This window comes from Carlito syrichta, unplaced genomic scaffold, assembly GCF_000164805.1.
Source record: "Carlito syrichta isolate Samal-C Ts95f unplaced genomic scaffold, Tarsius_syrichta-2.0.1 Scaffold99351, whole genome shotgun sequence".
Classification (NCBI taxonomy): domain Eukaryota; kingdom Metazoa; phylum Chordata; class Mammalia; order Primates; family Tarsiidae; genus Carlito; species Carlito syrichta.
In genome coordinates this window covers 19021-33825 of record NW_007043447.1, presented here as the reverse complement: position 1 = coordinate 33825, position 14805 = coordinate 19021, and the positions used below count along the sequence as shown (strand labels likewise).

General features: G+C 53.1%; 1 protein-coding gene across 1 annotated transcript in view; it reads right to left on the bottom strand.

Annotated features, from left to right (window-relative positions):
• Positions 1–1139: 1139 nt before the first annotated feature.
• Positions 1140–14805, bottom strand: part of ZSCAN18 (zinc finger and SCAN domain containing 18) — a 14533-nt gene continuing 867 nt past the window's right edge. The window contains exons 2-7 of the mRNA XM_021715111.1: positions 7020–7562; positions 6405–6548; positions 4721–4812; positions 4314–4410; positions 3585–3677; positions 1140–2671 (exon numbers count right to left, since the gene is read on the bottom strand). Coding sequence (XP_021570786.1) covers positions 2025–2671; positions 3585–3677; positions 4314–4410; positions 4721–4812; positions 6405–6548; positions 7020–7422 — 1476 coding nt within the window. The 5' untranslated portion in view covers positions 7423–7562 and the 3' untranslated portion in view covers positions 1140–2024. The remainder of the gene's footprint in view (positions 2672–3584; positions 3678–4313; positions 4411–4720; positions 4813–6404; positions 6549–7019; positions 7563–14805) is intronic.

Below are 14805 nucleotides of genomic sequence, written 5' to 3'. Positions count from 1 at the left end.
AAAAAAAATTAGCCGGGCGTGGTAGTGCGCGCCTGAAGTTCCAGCTACTTGGAAGTCTGAGGCGGAAGGATCGCCGTAGCCCAGCAGGTCGAGGCTGCGGTGGCCGGGAGCCGCCACTGCACTCCAATCTGGGCGACTGAGTGAGACTCCAACTCAAAAAAAAAAAAAAAAAAAAAAGAAAACATAGAAAGCCAAGAGTCCATTTAAATAATAAAGACAAAACCCTGAGGAGAAGGGAGGTTGTCAGCTGGTCAGCACAGAGAAGGCTGGGGCTGAAGTCACCACCCCAGCTGATGACTAGTGTCTGCTTGGTTTGGGCGGGAATCCTCAGCAGATGCTAATCGTAAAGGAGCGTTTTAATAAAACTCGCACGACCTTGGAGCCCTGTCCCACAGATTGCTTTGTAGCTAAAAGGAGAAAGACAGTTAAAAACACAGTGGACAAGTGGACACTCTAACCAGGTGAGCAAAAGGGGCCTCCCCAGCACCCAGGTGGGGTAGGAAGGTACATACCCATCATGGGCATGTGGTCAAAGGTTAACAACAGGTGGGTCTGAGTGAGGACATGGGGCTACTCTTCGTGCTATTTTTATTATTTTTGTGACTTTTAAAAATAAGTTTGAAATCATTTCCTAATAAAATCTTTAAAAGTAATACTTTAAACGGCACAAGCATCTAGCCGTGCACTAAATGTGATGAGATGGGAAACGGCAGAGATGGGGTGTCAGGGCTTTGAGAGCTGAGCAGGAAGGCATCATGGGGGTAGGTGAGCTCGTGGATTAGGCTGGGTATGAGAATGGGGAGGGTCCATTTGGTCTTTGTCTTACCAGAGCCACAATCAGCTTGGAGTTTGGGAATGGACAGGCCAAGGGGGAAACTAAACTTAGAAACTGGCAAGGTAGGCACCCGAATAGACAATTCCCAGGCCCTTCCAAGTGACTGGGGCTGGGACCATTTCTCTCTAAGGATATGCGGGTGGAAGTGACTGCTTTGTCTTCTGGGTGAATTAGTGAGGCCTTTCCACACACTCCAAGGGTCTAGTGAAGAGTGGGACATAACAGGGAGGGAGCCTGGATCCTTGAACCACTGCATGGAGCAGAGGGCCTCTCCCACAAAACACAACAGCACAGGACAGCAGACTGTGAGTGAATAAATATTTATTACGTTAAGCCTCTGTGATAGGATAGGGGTCATTACAACAGAATGCCTGCTCAAACACAGTGACAGAAAGAGGCACCAGCTTCTGCATCTACAGGGAGCAATTAAATGTATGCGCAGGCAGTGGAACAATGCAATAATCTGAGAATAAATGCAAAACATTAAAAGATCACCTTCTACAGCCCAAGTTCAGTACCCTTTGCTCAAGCAAACAGAGTATGAGTGTTTTCAACCTATTTTGATCACAACCCCTCAGTAAGAAATACATTTTACACTGCAACTAGCTCTCATATTTCAATGTGTGGATAAAAAGTTTCCCCAAACAGTATTTGCCTTTACTCCATGATGTGTTCTGACCTATTTTGAGCTATGTCACTGCCTGCAATGCTGGTGGCCACCCACTGATTTGATTTCATAATTCACCACCAAAGGACTAGGACCCACGGTCTGAAACCCTGCATTAGGCTGCGTTTGTGTGATCTTTGTAAGTCTCTTGAAGACACGTAAGTTAAACTAGGAAAGTTTCTGCTTTTGCAGATTCAGAAGTGAATTTGACATCAGGTAGGTGGAAAAAGGCTTAACAGCTGACAAGGTGTCCACATGAGCAACCCTGGGAGCAAACAGGAGGAATCCGACGAGGATAACTCAAAAGCACTGAGAGATGACGCACTTTAAGCAGTGCTACACTTTGCACAACGTCGAATGGTCTAGCAGGGTGGCACTATGATGGCTGCGACTGAAGCATAGTCTCTTTCACACCAATGTTCCCTGGGGAGGCCCAGGGCATTTTCGGGGAGGCTAGGGCCTGCCAGGCTGCATGGGCACGCGGACAAGCATTCACGTCCACGGCCGCCCTGGTATCCACGCTCACCTCTGTGCCTCGGAGGGCGCTGGGAAGGCCTCGCCCTCCATGTGCTCCAGGTGCCCGGCCGGGGCCTGGTGCAGGGTGGGCTGGGGGCCAGAGGCGCTGCCCTGTGCATAGCCCCGTTCCTTCTCGTGGGTCTTCTGGTGCTCGGCCAGGGCCAGGCTGAAGTGGAAGGTCTTCCAGCACCCTGGGCACGCGTGGCGCTGCTGGCCACTGTGGTCACGTTGATGCTCCATGAGGTGCGACAGCCAGGCGAAGGCTGCCCCACACTCAACGCAAGTGTAGAGTGCACCTCGAGGTGCAGAGGGGCCTGGGTCCTGCCCTGGGGGTTCCTGCCTGGCTGGGAGCCCTACGCTGGGGTCATGCTCAGGGCCAGGCCCGTCCGTGTCGTCCGGGTGGGGCCTCTTGGTGCCCTGGCCTTGCGCGGGGGAGGCCAGCCTTGCGCCCTTGTCCTGGGCCGGCTGACAGATGACTGACTGCCGCAGGGGTCCGGTGGCGGGGCTGGCCTCCCCATCCTGGGCATCCTGGGGTTCCGGAGCCTTCCCAGGCTGTCCTTCCTGGTCCTCTACAGCGCCTGGTGATGGTTCGCCAGGGGTATCCCCAGCACACCTCTCCAGTGTGCCCCCTGCACTCTCTTGCCGCTGCCCACCTGGAACAGGGGTGGGAAGGTGAGCCCCAGCCCACCCTGGGGCAGGTGCACAGCTGGGGGGCACAGCTTGGCTGGTCTAGGAGGCTACGGTCCCATCTGCCTTCTTCTCAGTCCCCGAACGTTGCTGGAACCGAGACTGTCAGCTCTAGGCTGCTCTGCACAAAGGCGCCATGCCCACACCTGCCAGGGCCTCAGCTGTGGGTGCTCCTGCTGGCCACTGCTGTGCTTGAGGGCCTGGAACAGTCACCTTGGGATGCCAGGTGACTCTGACAATGGAGGCTATAGACAGGAAGGGCCTTTTGGTGCCAAAGGAGCCTGCTGTGGTCGACTACTAGTTACCCTGGTGGCCCATGAACCTGGGCTCCAGGGAACCAGGCCTGTGGGTGGTCTCTACCCGCAGCTTGGTTGTGAGACCCTTGAGGCTGATGGGACATCAGAACGAACAATGCAGAGGCTGGTGAGTGCCTGTCCTCCTGAGTGCTCCCTTGGGGTTCAGCCCCAATTGTGAGGAAGCCCACACACCTCTTAGAGAAGCACCATGAGAAGGGCGCATCACAGCCTTAACCCCAGAGAAGGCCAGTGCCCCAGTCTGTGTGTGGGTGAGGCCTGGTACAGCCAAGCCTCTGGGTGACTGGAGTGGAACAATCATCCAGCTGAGCCCAGTCACCCCACAGGACCATGAAAATTAACACAGTCCTTGTTTCAGGTGACCACATTTGCAGCGGTCTGCTACGCACAGGAGACTGTGGAAATAACTGAGTTCTCACCTTGCTCTGACAGGGTGGGTGGGAGGACAAGGAGTGAAGTTGAAGTTGAGGTCTTTGCTGAGGCCAATGGAGCTGTGAGGAGCCCTTGTCTGCATTCCAGAGAAAAGCACAGCCCACCCAGCCCTGACTGTCCCTCTAACCCTCACCTGGTAGGCCACCTCCTGGAGGCTCTCTTTCCACCAGCCGGAGTTCTTCTGTGTCCAGCCTGGAGGCGGCATCAGGCTGGGAAAGCTGATACCCTGCGTGGGATGAAAAGCCAAAAAAAAAAAAACAAACCTAAAAGAGGCACTGGGACAAAAAGTAGCAATGGGCCTCATGTCTCTGGGCTGGCCACAGCCAGACTGTAGGCCAGCCCTCTTCTCTGTGCTTGAACCCCCAAAGCCACCTCCCTGTCAGAGGCTCCACAGTGAAGACAAAGAAGAGGACTGGCAAGGCTGCGAGGGCAAAGGGGCAGGCAGAAGGGGGCTCAGGGAGCAAAGTTAAAGGTATGCAGACACAAGATCAAAACCATGAGGACTCAGAAGTCTGTGCTGGGACCTCCCTACATAGGAGGGCTTCTGGGCAAGACTGTCTATGAAAGAGAGGGAAGACCCTGTACCAAACCATGTGGCTGAGGCCCCACCTCCACCTAGGAGGGTGGAATCACCTCACAGGGCCAGGAAGCTTGTCCACATTTGGAGGCTTCAAATCCTACAGGCAGGGTGGAAGCACACTCAAAGCCTCAGTGCCAGGTCAGGACTCAAACGTGTGGACCAGGGTGGGTGGGGGCCTCGGCAAGCAAGCTCAAGTTCAAACACATTTAAAACTCCACAGCATCCCTGGCAAAGGCCCTGGGGGTCAGAATCCCCCATGGGACCCACAGGACCTGGCCTCACCCGACAGGAGCAGCTTCCGGTAGCTCTTCAGGTTTTCCTCGGCAGGGTCCAGGTGGCCCCACTCACCCAGGGGCTGAGGCTCCTCCGGAAAGGACTTCTGAAAGGGCAGCACCATGCTGAGACCTCCCGCACGCCATGGGGATGGGAGCTTGTTTGGAACGGCACCAGGCCAGGGGTGCCCACCCACTGCAGCACCAAGGCAGCCCCTCCTCCTGAGTCCCACCAAGCGCCTCAAAAGATTCCACCTTCGGCTTCCCAATGGAACGGGTTTTGTGGTCTGGGCACCAAGGACAGTCAGGGCTGGCAGGGCACTCACTATGGGGAGACACCACCAAGCCAGGGTGGAACAGGCCCCATGAACCGCTGGGCAAGACCAGTCCCTCGCCCAGAATCCCCGAGCCACCAACCTTGGGCTCAGCTGTGGCAGGGCTGGCCTCTTCAGTCTTTGCTTCTTTGACACTCCCCTGTTCCGGAAGCAGGGGGCCCGGTGCCAGCCAGGCTGGAGGAAAGGGGAGCAGAGCTGAGGAGATGTGTACTTGGTGTCCGGGCACATCAAACACTCGAAGAGAGCCCACTGCCTCCCTGCACTGGCCCGGTGCATCAGGTGACAGCAGGTCCCCAGGCTCAATAGATACTGGATCTGGCCTTGACTTACACAGCAGAACAGCCAAGGGGAAAACACAAAGGAGCTCAGCTCAGGGGACCCAGAAATACCAACTTAAACTTGAACTTGAAGGAGATAACACCTTCTGTACCCACCGAATGGGTACACATCTTTAAAAGCAACACCACATGGTGCTGGCCCAGATGTGGGGGAGTGAGGCCCTGCCATGCTGGCACTGCGCAGCCACGAAAACTCTGGAAAACCATGCGGAAGCTTCTACTGCATGCAGAATATACAACTCACATGCCCTTTGCCCAGTGGCCCCAAGGAGCCCACCCTACACTGACCAGAGACCCAGTCACTGGCACATGCCTGAGGACATGCCACTGCAGCCTCATCCCAGAGACAGGGTCTAACTCCAGGATGCCGCACAGGGGGCACTAGGGGACCAGGTCCCCACCAAACACAGAGGGGCCACACCATGTGAACAGCAAGTGCTGTTCACACACCATGCTCTCGGGGATGACACCCAGTCCTCCACCGGAGGCATGCAGAAAGATGTGAAGGCCACTCAGGACATGTTTCTGGGGGCAGAGCAGGAAGGAAGCTTCCTTTTCCTTTGAGCATCAGTGCTTTTCTACTATTTGTGATGAGTATGTATGAGCTACATGGTCTCTTAAGAGGGATTTAATAAACAACAACACTTTCTTTTTTTTCTTTTTGAGTCCAGGGTCTTACTCTGTCGCCCAGGCTGGTGCAGTGACACTATCACGGCTCATCATAGCCTCGACTGCCTGGGCTCAGGCCATCCTTCCAGCTCAGCCTCCCAAGTGGCTGGGACTCCAGGCATGCACCACCACACCCAGGTAATATCTTGATTTTTTTTTGTAGAGGCAAAGTCTCACTATGTTGCCCAAGCTGTTCTCAAACTCCTAGGCTCAAGTGATCCTCCAGCCTTGGCCTCCCAAAGTGCTGGGATAATAGGCATAAGACACTACACCCTGCCATGAACAACAATACTTCTTTTTTTTTTTTGAGTTGGTGTCTCACTCTGTCGCCCAGACTGGAGTGCAGTGGCCGCTCCTGGTCACCGCAGCCTTGACCTGCTGGGCTCCGGTGATCCTTCCGCCTCAGCCTTCCAATAGCTGGAATTACAGGCGTGCGCTACCACACCCAGCTAATTTTTGCTTTATTGTAGAGATGAGGTCTCGCCAAGTTGCCCAGGCAGGTCACAAACTCGTGGGCTCAGGCAATCCACTCATCTCAGCCTCTCAAAGGCGCGGGATTACAGGCTGAGCCACCAAGCCCGGCTGAACAACAATACTTCTAACACTCATAAGAACAAAAGGAAGAAGGCCTGATGACAGCAGGGACTCCGAGGCCCCAGGCCTCCCCTCTACTGGCCCCTGTGCTGTCTCCCCAGCTTCAGGCCCCACCTACCACCCACCTAAGGCCCACAGAGGCCACTGAGCTGGCCGGTCACTCACGTGTTTCAAAAGGCGCCGGGATCTCCCCAGGTCCTGGGGCTGAGCCAGGGCTGGCAGGCCCTGGTAACAGCAGCGGCTCCAGGTGCCTCTCAAATACACCTTCACTCAGTGCCGAGGAGGAGCCAGGGGACCCCAGCAGCATCCCTGTTTAAAATGGAGAACTGGACCGTGAGGTTGGCAAGAGCTGACAACCACACAGTAGCCTGCAGGGGCCAGGCTTGAGCCAGGGCTCTGGCCTGCAGGCTCCAGGCCCATGCCTTCCTGTCCCTCACATCCATCTTTGACAAGGAGACCTCTAGTCCACAAAGTGCCCAAATATTTGTTCAAGGGTCCTTGCCCTTGACTGCTCTCCCATGCTGTTCCTCCTTCTTTACATCTGGAAGGCAGATGTGTAGGCAGAAGATGGAGCAGCAGGCCTGGCTTCTGAAGCAATTCTGAGGGTGGTGCCCAGTCGGCCAAGGAGCTGCCTCCCCAGCTTGCGGCTGCTCATCCCCGGCCACTCTTGTGCAGGGATCTCAACACTCTTGGGTAAGCCATGGCTGGGGCCTGGGCTCTATCCTCCTGGGATGCCTTCCTGTCTCCTCTAAAGCATGCACTCCTCTGGGGCAGCCTCACCTGGCTCCTCGAGGACATCGGCAAGGCCCTCCACCAGGGAGGCTGCCTTCTTACAGCTCTCAGGATACTGTGCCACCACCCAGGGCCGGACCCTGTCGGGCAAGATGCCCAGGAACTGCTCCAGCACCAGCAGCTCCAGCATCTGCTCCTTGGAGCGTGCCTCGGGCATCAGCCACTGGCGGCAAAGCTCGTGCAGCCGGGCCAGAGTCTGGTGGGGCCCAGCAGCCTCCTGGTAGACAAATTCCCGGAAGCGCAGGCGGGAGAACTCTAGGTCGGCGGGAGTCCTCTCAGGGATGGTCTCAGGTTCCTCCTGCTGGACTCCGGCTGCTGATCCCGACGTGGGCAGCTCTGGAGGTGTTGGGGAGCTTCTGGGGGAGGCAGATGCCTTCTCCAAAGGTAGCATCTTCCCAATCTGTACCAGAAAGGCGACTGTGTCTAGGGACAAGACTGTATCTGTATCCAGGGACAAGGCAGTTCCAATGGCGAGGCACCAGGGATGACCAGATACCCCGGGGGCCTCAGGCCGTACTAGAACCCCAAAACCTGCAGAGGACATGGATGAGACAGAGATGCCCACACATGGAACCAGGTAGGGGCACACACATCACCAGAGAACAAAACTGCCACAGGATAGATTGCTTGCAGGTGATTTCTAAGCAACCCACTTGTTAGGATCAGTAGAACTTTATGTGTGCACTTGTATAGGTGAAAACTAACATAAAAAGTGTGTGGGGGGGGGACAATTCATTAAGACTAGTATTACCAGGATTTAAAAAAAATTCATGGATAGGATGAAAAGGAAAGTTACCGGACAATGTCAATGATAAACCCGATGTAAAACCCTGGAAACACTAGTGAACTCATCCTAACCATGCATGATCTATACATGATATAACATCATGCCAGATTTGAGTTTATCCCAGAAACGCAGGGTCTACTTAGCATTTACAAATATATATTATGGTTGGATTCAGTGGCTCAGCCTGCAATCTCGTGCTTTGGGAGGCTGAGGTGAGTGGATTGCCTGAGCCCGTGGGTTCGAGACCCGCCTGGGCAACTTGGTGAGACCTCATCTCTACAATAAATAAAAAATCAAGCCGGGCTCGATGGCTCAGCCTGTAATCCCGCGCCTTGGGAGGCTAAGGTGAGTGAATTGCCTGAGCCCGCGGGTTCAAGACCCGCCTGGGCAACTTGGCGAGACCTCATCTCTACAATAAATCAAAAATCAGCTGGGTGTAGTAGCGCGTGCCTGTAGTTCCAGCTACTTGGAAGGCTGAGGCGGAAGGATCGCCGGAACCCAGCAGGTCGAGGCTGTGGTGGCTGGGAGCGGCCACTGCACTCCTGTCTGGGCGAAAGAGTGAGACTCCAACTCAAAAAAAAAAAAAAATCAGCCGGGCATGGTAGTGCGTGCCTGTAATTCCGGCTACTCGGAAGGCTGAGGCGGAAGGATCACCGGAGCTCCGCAGGTCGAGGCTGCAGTGGCCAGGAGTGGCCACTGCACTCCAGTCTGGGCGACAGAGTGAGACTCCAACTCAAAAAAAAAAAAAAGAAAAAAAAAAAATATATATATATATTCAGATCCCAGTAACACAAAAAGCTGAGGTGTCAGGACTGCAGCCAAAAAGCTAAAGCCAAATGTATACAGTACGTCCCCAACTTACGAGCTAGTTCCATTCTGAGCAAGTATGTAGGTCCAATTTGTTCATAAGTCCAACAAAGTTAGCCCAGGCACCCGACTAACAATTGGCCATCCAGTACCAGCTACATCACTGCTGCTTTTCTGCTTGCTTTTAGACATCCTGGACTTGAAGTAAAGATACTACACTAGAACACAAAAGCACAGCCACTTGCAGAGGATGCACACATGTGACAATGTATGCCAGTGACAATGTATGTGAACTAACTTACACGGCTGGACATGTGAGCGCACATTCACATCTTTGGAAGTTTGCAATTTGAAGGTTCGTATGTAGAGGACTTAACTGTATTTAGAAAAACATTGGGTGCAGTGACTCATGCCTACAATCCCTGCATTTTGAGAGGCCAAGGTGGAAGAACTGCTTGAGGCCAGGAGTTTCAGAACAGCCTAGGCAACATAGCTAGACCTCATCTCTAAAAAAAGTTTAAAAATTAGCCAGGTGTGCTGGCACATGCCTATAGTCCAAACTACTCAGGAGGCTGAGAGAGAAGGGACAAGACTGTATCTGTATCCAGGGACAAGGCAGTTGAGCCCAGGAGTTTGAGGCTGTGGTGAGCTCTGATGGTGCCACTGCACCCCAACATGGGTGACAGAGTGAGATTCTGACTCCAACAAAGAAAAAAAGGGGACATACGGACAACCACCAAAGTTTCTGAAAAAGGTACAGCCCACCCACAGAGCCCCATTGGAGGGGAAAGAAGTGAGCTTGGAAGGTGGCCACAGGGCGGAGGAGGCTGCACTGATGAGTAGAGTTCAGGTCCTGGCCACTCACCCCCACCCCAGCTGAACCCCCCTACAGGGCAGCCCCAGATTCAAGTGGAGCCAAAATTCAGGATGAGGTGTAATCTCATTGTGACCCTGGGTGAACCCATGAGCCAAACTACAGAGCCAGAGCCGCTGCTGCTGGTGTCGAGGCTCTGATGTTCTCACCAGCCATGGACATGCAGGAGTGTGAACTCAGCATGACCAGCTCCTTTCAAGGCCCACCTGGGCCTGAAGACCCTCAGAGCCAGTCGGGGGTACTATCCAGATACCACTGCAAAAGCAAACAGAAAGACACACCCAAGCTCAGCACCAGCACTCTCTGTGAAGAAAGGCTTTTTCTTCCCCACACGTGTTGAGGAACAATTATGCATGACCATAGCTGCAGCAGGACATTTTCTCGGCATTCCCAATTCTAGAGGAAACTCTGTAAGATAAACTGACACAAGCCCAGGTAGCACTGACCTCTTCTCAGGGACAGTCAAGGTCTGTGCTGACATTTCTCTAAGATATGGGCTGCAAAGACCCCATGACCGTGGGGAGGGGGCGTTTGGTTCCATAGCTAGAAAACATCAGAACAGGCAAATCCAGAGACAGAATGCATAGTGGTTGCCAGGGGCTTGGGAGGGACTGCTGATGTGTATAGTTTGAGGTGTGACAATTAGGTTTGCGAACCAGTTTAGAAAAAGTGCTACATACCTCACTGCTGAATATCATTATGGCCACCTTCTAAGTACTCCCCTTAGGAAGCTATCCACCAACGCCAGTGCCTGGGTCACCCATCCAAGCAATTTTGGAACTCTTTTTCTGGAATGGCTGTCAGAACTGTCATCATTTGTTGTGGTCTGACAATTAAGTTTGCAAGCTTGCCACTGTGTGCTTATGTTGGCAGTACTGTACAAATAACTATTGGAACACCCTCCCTACTCACCTGATCTGGCCCCTGATGACTTTTTTTTTTTTTTAACCTGAAGATAAAGGAAATACTGAAAGGAAGACACTTGATGCTATTCAGGACATCAAGGGTAGTAAGACGACGGATCTCATGGCTATTCCAGAAAGAAATCCAAAATTGGTTTGACGGGTGGACTAGGCACCAGTGTTGGTGGCTAGCTTCCCAAGGGGAGTACTTCAAAGGCAACCATAGTGATATTCAGTAATGAGGTATGCAGCACTTTTTCTAGGATGAGTTTGCAAATTTAATTGCCAAACCTTGCGTTTCTTTTTGCAGTCATGAAAATGTTCTAACACCAACTGTGGTAAAGGCTGTACAACTGTGAATACTGTATACTAAAAACCAATGAACTGTCTACTTTAAATGGGTAAACTTTATAAGTTATATCAGTTGTATTCTGTTTGAAAAACAGAACAAAACAGTTTGCAGAGGTCCAATCATCCACAACTCCTCTCTCCCTCTGTTGCTACTAAAGCAAAGTCTAGAGGTAACTACAGAGCCCTAAGTGCTGCTGGAAGACCTCCTTCACAGCATTCCCTTTCCCTCAAGGAAAGAAGACTCAGTCCATTATCACCATCATCTCCATCACCATCTCCGTCGCGTCCACCTCTACCATACTACCATCACCATCACCGCTACCTCCATTACATCCTCAGCCACGTCCACCTTCACCACCATCACCATTACCTCCTCCACTTGCCCCTCCTCTCCTAGCCTGGAAAACTGAACTCCCTTCTCACATCTGCCCCCATCTTCTTCACTCACCCCTCTCCTGGCCCTTCCTCTGGATCCCATCACCCTTCTTACCTTGTGTAGGTCTGGGTTCTGAAGGGACCCCTCCAGTTGATCTCCCTGCCACACTCCCACAGACTCCCATCCCAAATGCCTCTTAATGCCTCCACCTTACGTCCCTACTGACCACTTCCTCACTGGAACGTGAGCCCAGCAGAGCATGGCTTCCTCACGGGTAGGTGCCCAGGTCTGGGCAGAGCATGGCTCAGTGTTTGTTGACTGTGTACAATACAGCTCTGCTGAGAGGCATGCCAGCTGTGCCTACTTGGTTTTGGCATTACAGACCCTTATGTCTGTGTACCTGGGGCTGTTTGTCATCTACTTGAAGGACATGTGGAGCATCAGGATACCTGGGCCATAGCAGCCTCACTACTGCCACACATTATGGAAGCACCACTAGGCACCCTTCTTCACACACTCTACTCCCCTACACCAAGGACCCTCAGACCACAGCATCTGCCAATGCATGTTTGAGTACTTTTGTGTGATTTCTTGTCTCTCAGGGGTCAGTGCCCACTTTTTGTGGCATTTTCCTTAAGCTGTCAGTATTTAATAAGCTTGCATCTGACTCTATCTTGTCACTGTCCAGGTTTGGGGCTTGTTTTTTCACTTCATTTTTCTCATTACCAAATCTAACCATTTACAAATGGACTTTCGAGTTCAAAAACCTGTTTTAATAAGGGCTCTTTCCCTCCATGAGGACCTAAAGTGCATTCTGTCCTTTGTTCTCCTATGGCAGAGGGTAGCAAATAGAAAGGGACAGAGAGGAAATATTTTGGGTGCTTCGGCCAGACAGTCTCCATTATCAACTCTGCTGTGTAGTGAGAAAGCAGCAGAGCCCTGTGTGCACCAGCTGGCCTGGCAAGCCCCACACAACCCCATTTACACGACAGGCCAGGAGGGCTCGCGGGCTAGTATGTCACCCTCTGCTCCCAGCTCTATTCATTTGGCGCCCATCCCAATATGAGGATTGATGCCAGCTCCAACCCATGGACACTGGCCACAAGGAGCTCTACCCAGCACACGGGCAGATTCATGGTCAGAGTGTGTCATCTGGTTTTTCTAGGACATTGCAGGCACACTCTTCCTGCACAATCATATTCACAAAGGAAGCTCGGAGTCTGGGAACTGGTGCTCACCCCCTCCCTCACAAGAGTCTCATGGTCCCAAGGGGCAGGAGCCAGAAAGAGCACCAAAGTGCAGGTGGGGAGACCATGGCACATAGCAGGCGAACACTAGAGCTAGGACCCTGCCTGCAAAGCAGCACCGCTGCTTGCCCTTCCTGCTCCAGGCTGCTTATGAGTCCTTCCCTCAGGCGGCCTCCTGCTGGCCCTCCCTGCGTGCACCCCATGTTCTCCCTGGTGACCTGACAGCCCCAGCCCTCTCTTCTACCTTTCCAGCTCTGAGCACCTTGCAGGTGCCAGGGTCTTGCACAGTGAGCAAGGGCCCCTGGCTACTGGCCGGGATCAGGGGGATGACAGAACACCCTCCAGTGAGACAGTGGCCAACACAGTGGGGAATACACATCAGCCCCTGGGGACAGGCATGGGACACCCACTCCTCTGTGCCCTCCTCCTTTGGCAGTGCAAGCTGTGAGCCTCTCCAGGAAGTGTCCTCAGTCTCCCTCCTTCCATTCATCTGCATAGAAAAGCAGAGGCTGTCATGGCACCAGAGGGTCTCCTGAGAGATGCAAGGAAGCTACTGCATCCTGTCACTCCTGATGCCCATCTCCTTTCCTAATGCAACCCTGGTAGTCAGACCCAGGAGGATGAGGCCATCTCAGGGGTCTCCAGAAGTTTCTGGCCCTGAGCTTGCCTCCTTTGGCCCCATGTTGCTGCAAGGACTTTTCTGTCAGGCAGAGATGCCACCGGGAACTTTTTCTGTTCCCAGTTCACTAGACTGAGACTGGGTTAGAGTCTGGCTTGGTCACCAGGTAGATACCCCCCAACCTTGAGGCTGTCCAGGATTTGCCTTGATGGGATTTTCCTGGAGCCCAGCCCCATGGCCTCAGCAGATGCAGCAGTGTGGACATGTCTGGAGCTGGTACCGTCGACTCTGCCCCCCTGGGGCCGGGGATGCATAAGCTGAGGCAGAGATAGCATGATGGGCAGGTGAGTGACTGGGCTGAGGGGTCCCCAGCCAGGTGGGGACCTGGAGTCCTGCAACAAATTCCCTCCACCCACTCCCTCAGCCTGGTCTGAGCAGAGCTCAAGCCTGGCTTGGCCCTCCACAAGTGACCTGAAGTGACCTCCAGGTTCCTCTCTAGGTTCTCTAGTGCTCCCCTCTACACCCCCTCACCTACCTGGTCTAGCAAACCACCCAGTCACAGGCCCGAGGGTGTTCAAGGAAGTTCACTGGGTGAGGGTGAGGGTGGGGTTGTTGATGGGTCACAGAACATTCACAGGGTCTCCCTGACTTCACCCATAGATTACTTATGCATCATAAAAGGGGAAGAGGTATCTTTAAAAGAATGAAAAAACAGCTGGGCACGGTGGCTCATGCCTGTAATCCCAGCACTTTGAGAGGTGGAGGTGAGTGGACTGCCTGAGCCCAGAGGCTGGAGAACAGCCTGGGAAACTTGGGGAGACCTCATCTCTACAATTAAAAAAAACTAGCCGGGCACGGTGGCATGCACTTGTGGTTCCAGCTACTTGGAAGGTTGAGGGAGAGGGATTGCCTGAGTCTAGCAGGTCAAGGCTGCAGTAGGCATGAACATGCCACTGACTCCAGTCTGAGCCACAGAGTGAGACTCTGACTCAAAAAAAAAAAAAGAGAGAGAGAGAAACCACAGAGCAAGAATCGTTAACATCTCTGCTGCATTCTGTAGTCCCTAATCCATTCATGAGGACAGGCAGAACCAGAGAGATGTCCTGCACAACTGGCCTGGGTTCCCCCAAAGTCTCAAGGCCATAAATGCCAAGTAAGTCACAGACCCAGTGAAACAGTAACTCAGTGCAACTTGAAGTCCTCTTCTGGATCCAGAGCGGGAAGAGAAGACCTATGACATTGCTGGAATTGGGGAGGTGAAGATGGATGGGACCCAGGCCACAGTATGGAGTGCTGGGATGGGGAGGTGAAGAGGGATGGCACCGAGTCCATGATATGGAGCTGAGAATGGTGTGACTGTCCAACTTAGTCTCTTGAGGAGTCAGCTAAGATACAGGTATGTATATGAGAAAGTGGAGGAGGGGGAGAGGAGAGAAAAAAGGACAGAAAGGGGGGAAGAAAGAGAGAGGGAGAAAAAAGAAGGGAGAGGAAATAAGAGAATGGGGAAGGGAAATAAAGGGAGACAGGGACTGGGTAAAGGGAGGAAGAGGGAGGAGAGTAAGAGAAAGGACAGGAGAAAGGAGTTGGAGGAGAGGAGGAGAGCCAGAGAACCAGACTCCTCCCCTCGCCCCCACCATAGGCAATGCAAGGGGAAGAGGAAGCAGACAGAAAGGAGGTGACACAGGGCAAAACATTAACAGGTGAATCTGGGCAAAGGGTGTACAGGAATTCTGTGACCTTTCCTGAGCGTTTTTCTGTATGTTCCAAAGTTAATAAAACAAAAACTGCTAAAAGAAAAAAAGCCCCCCCCC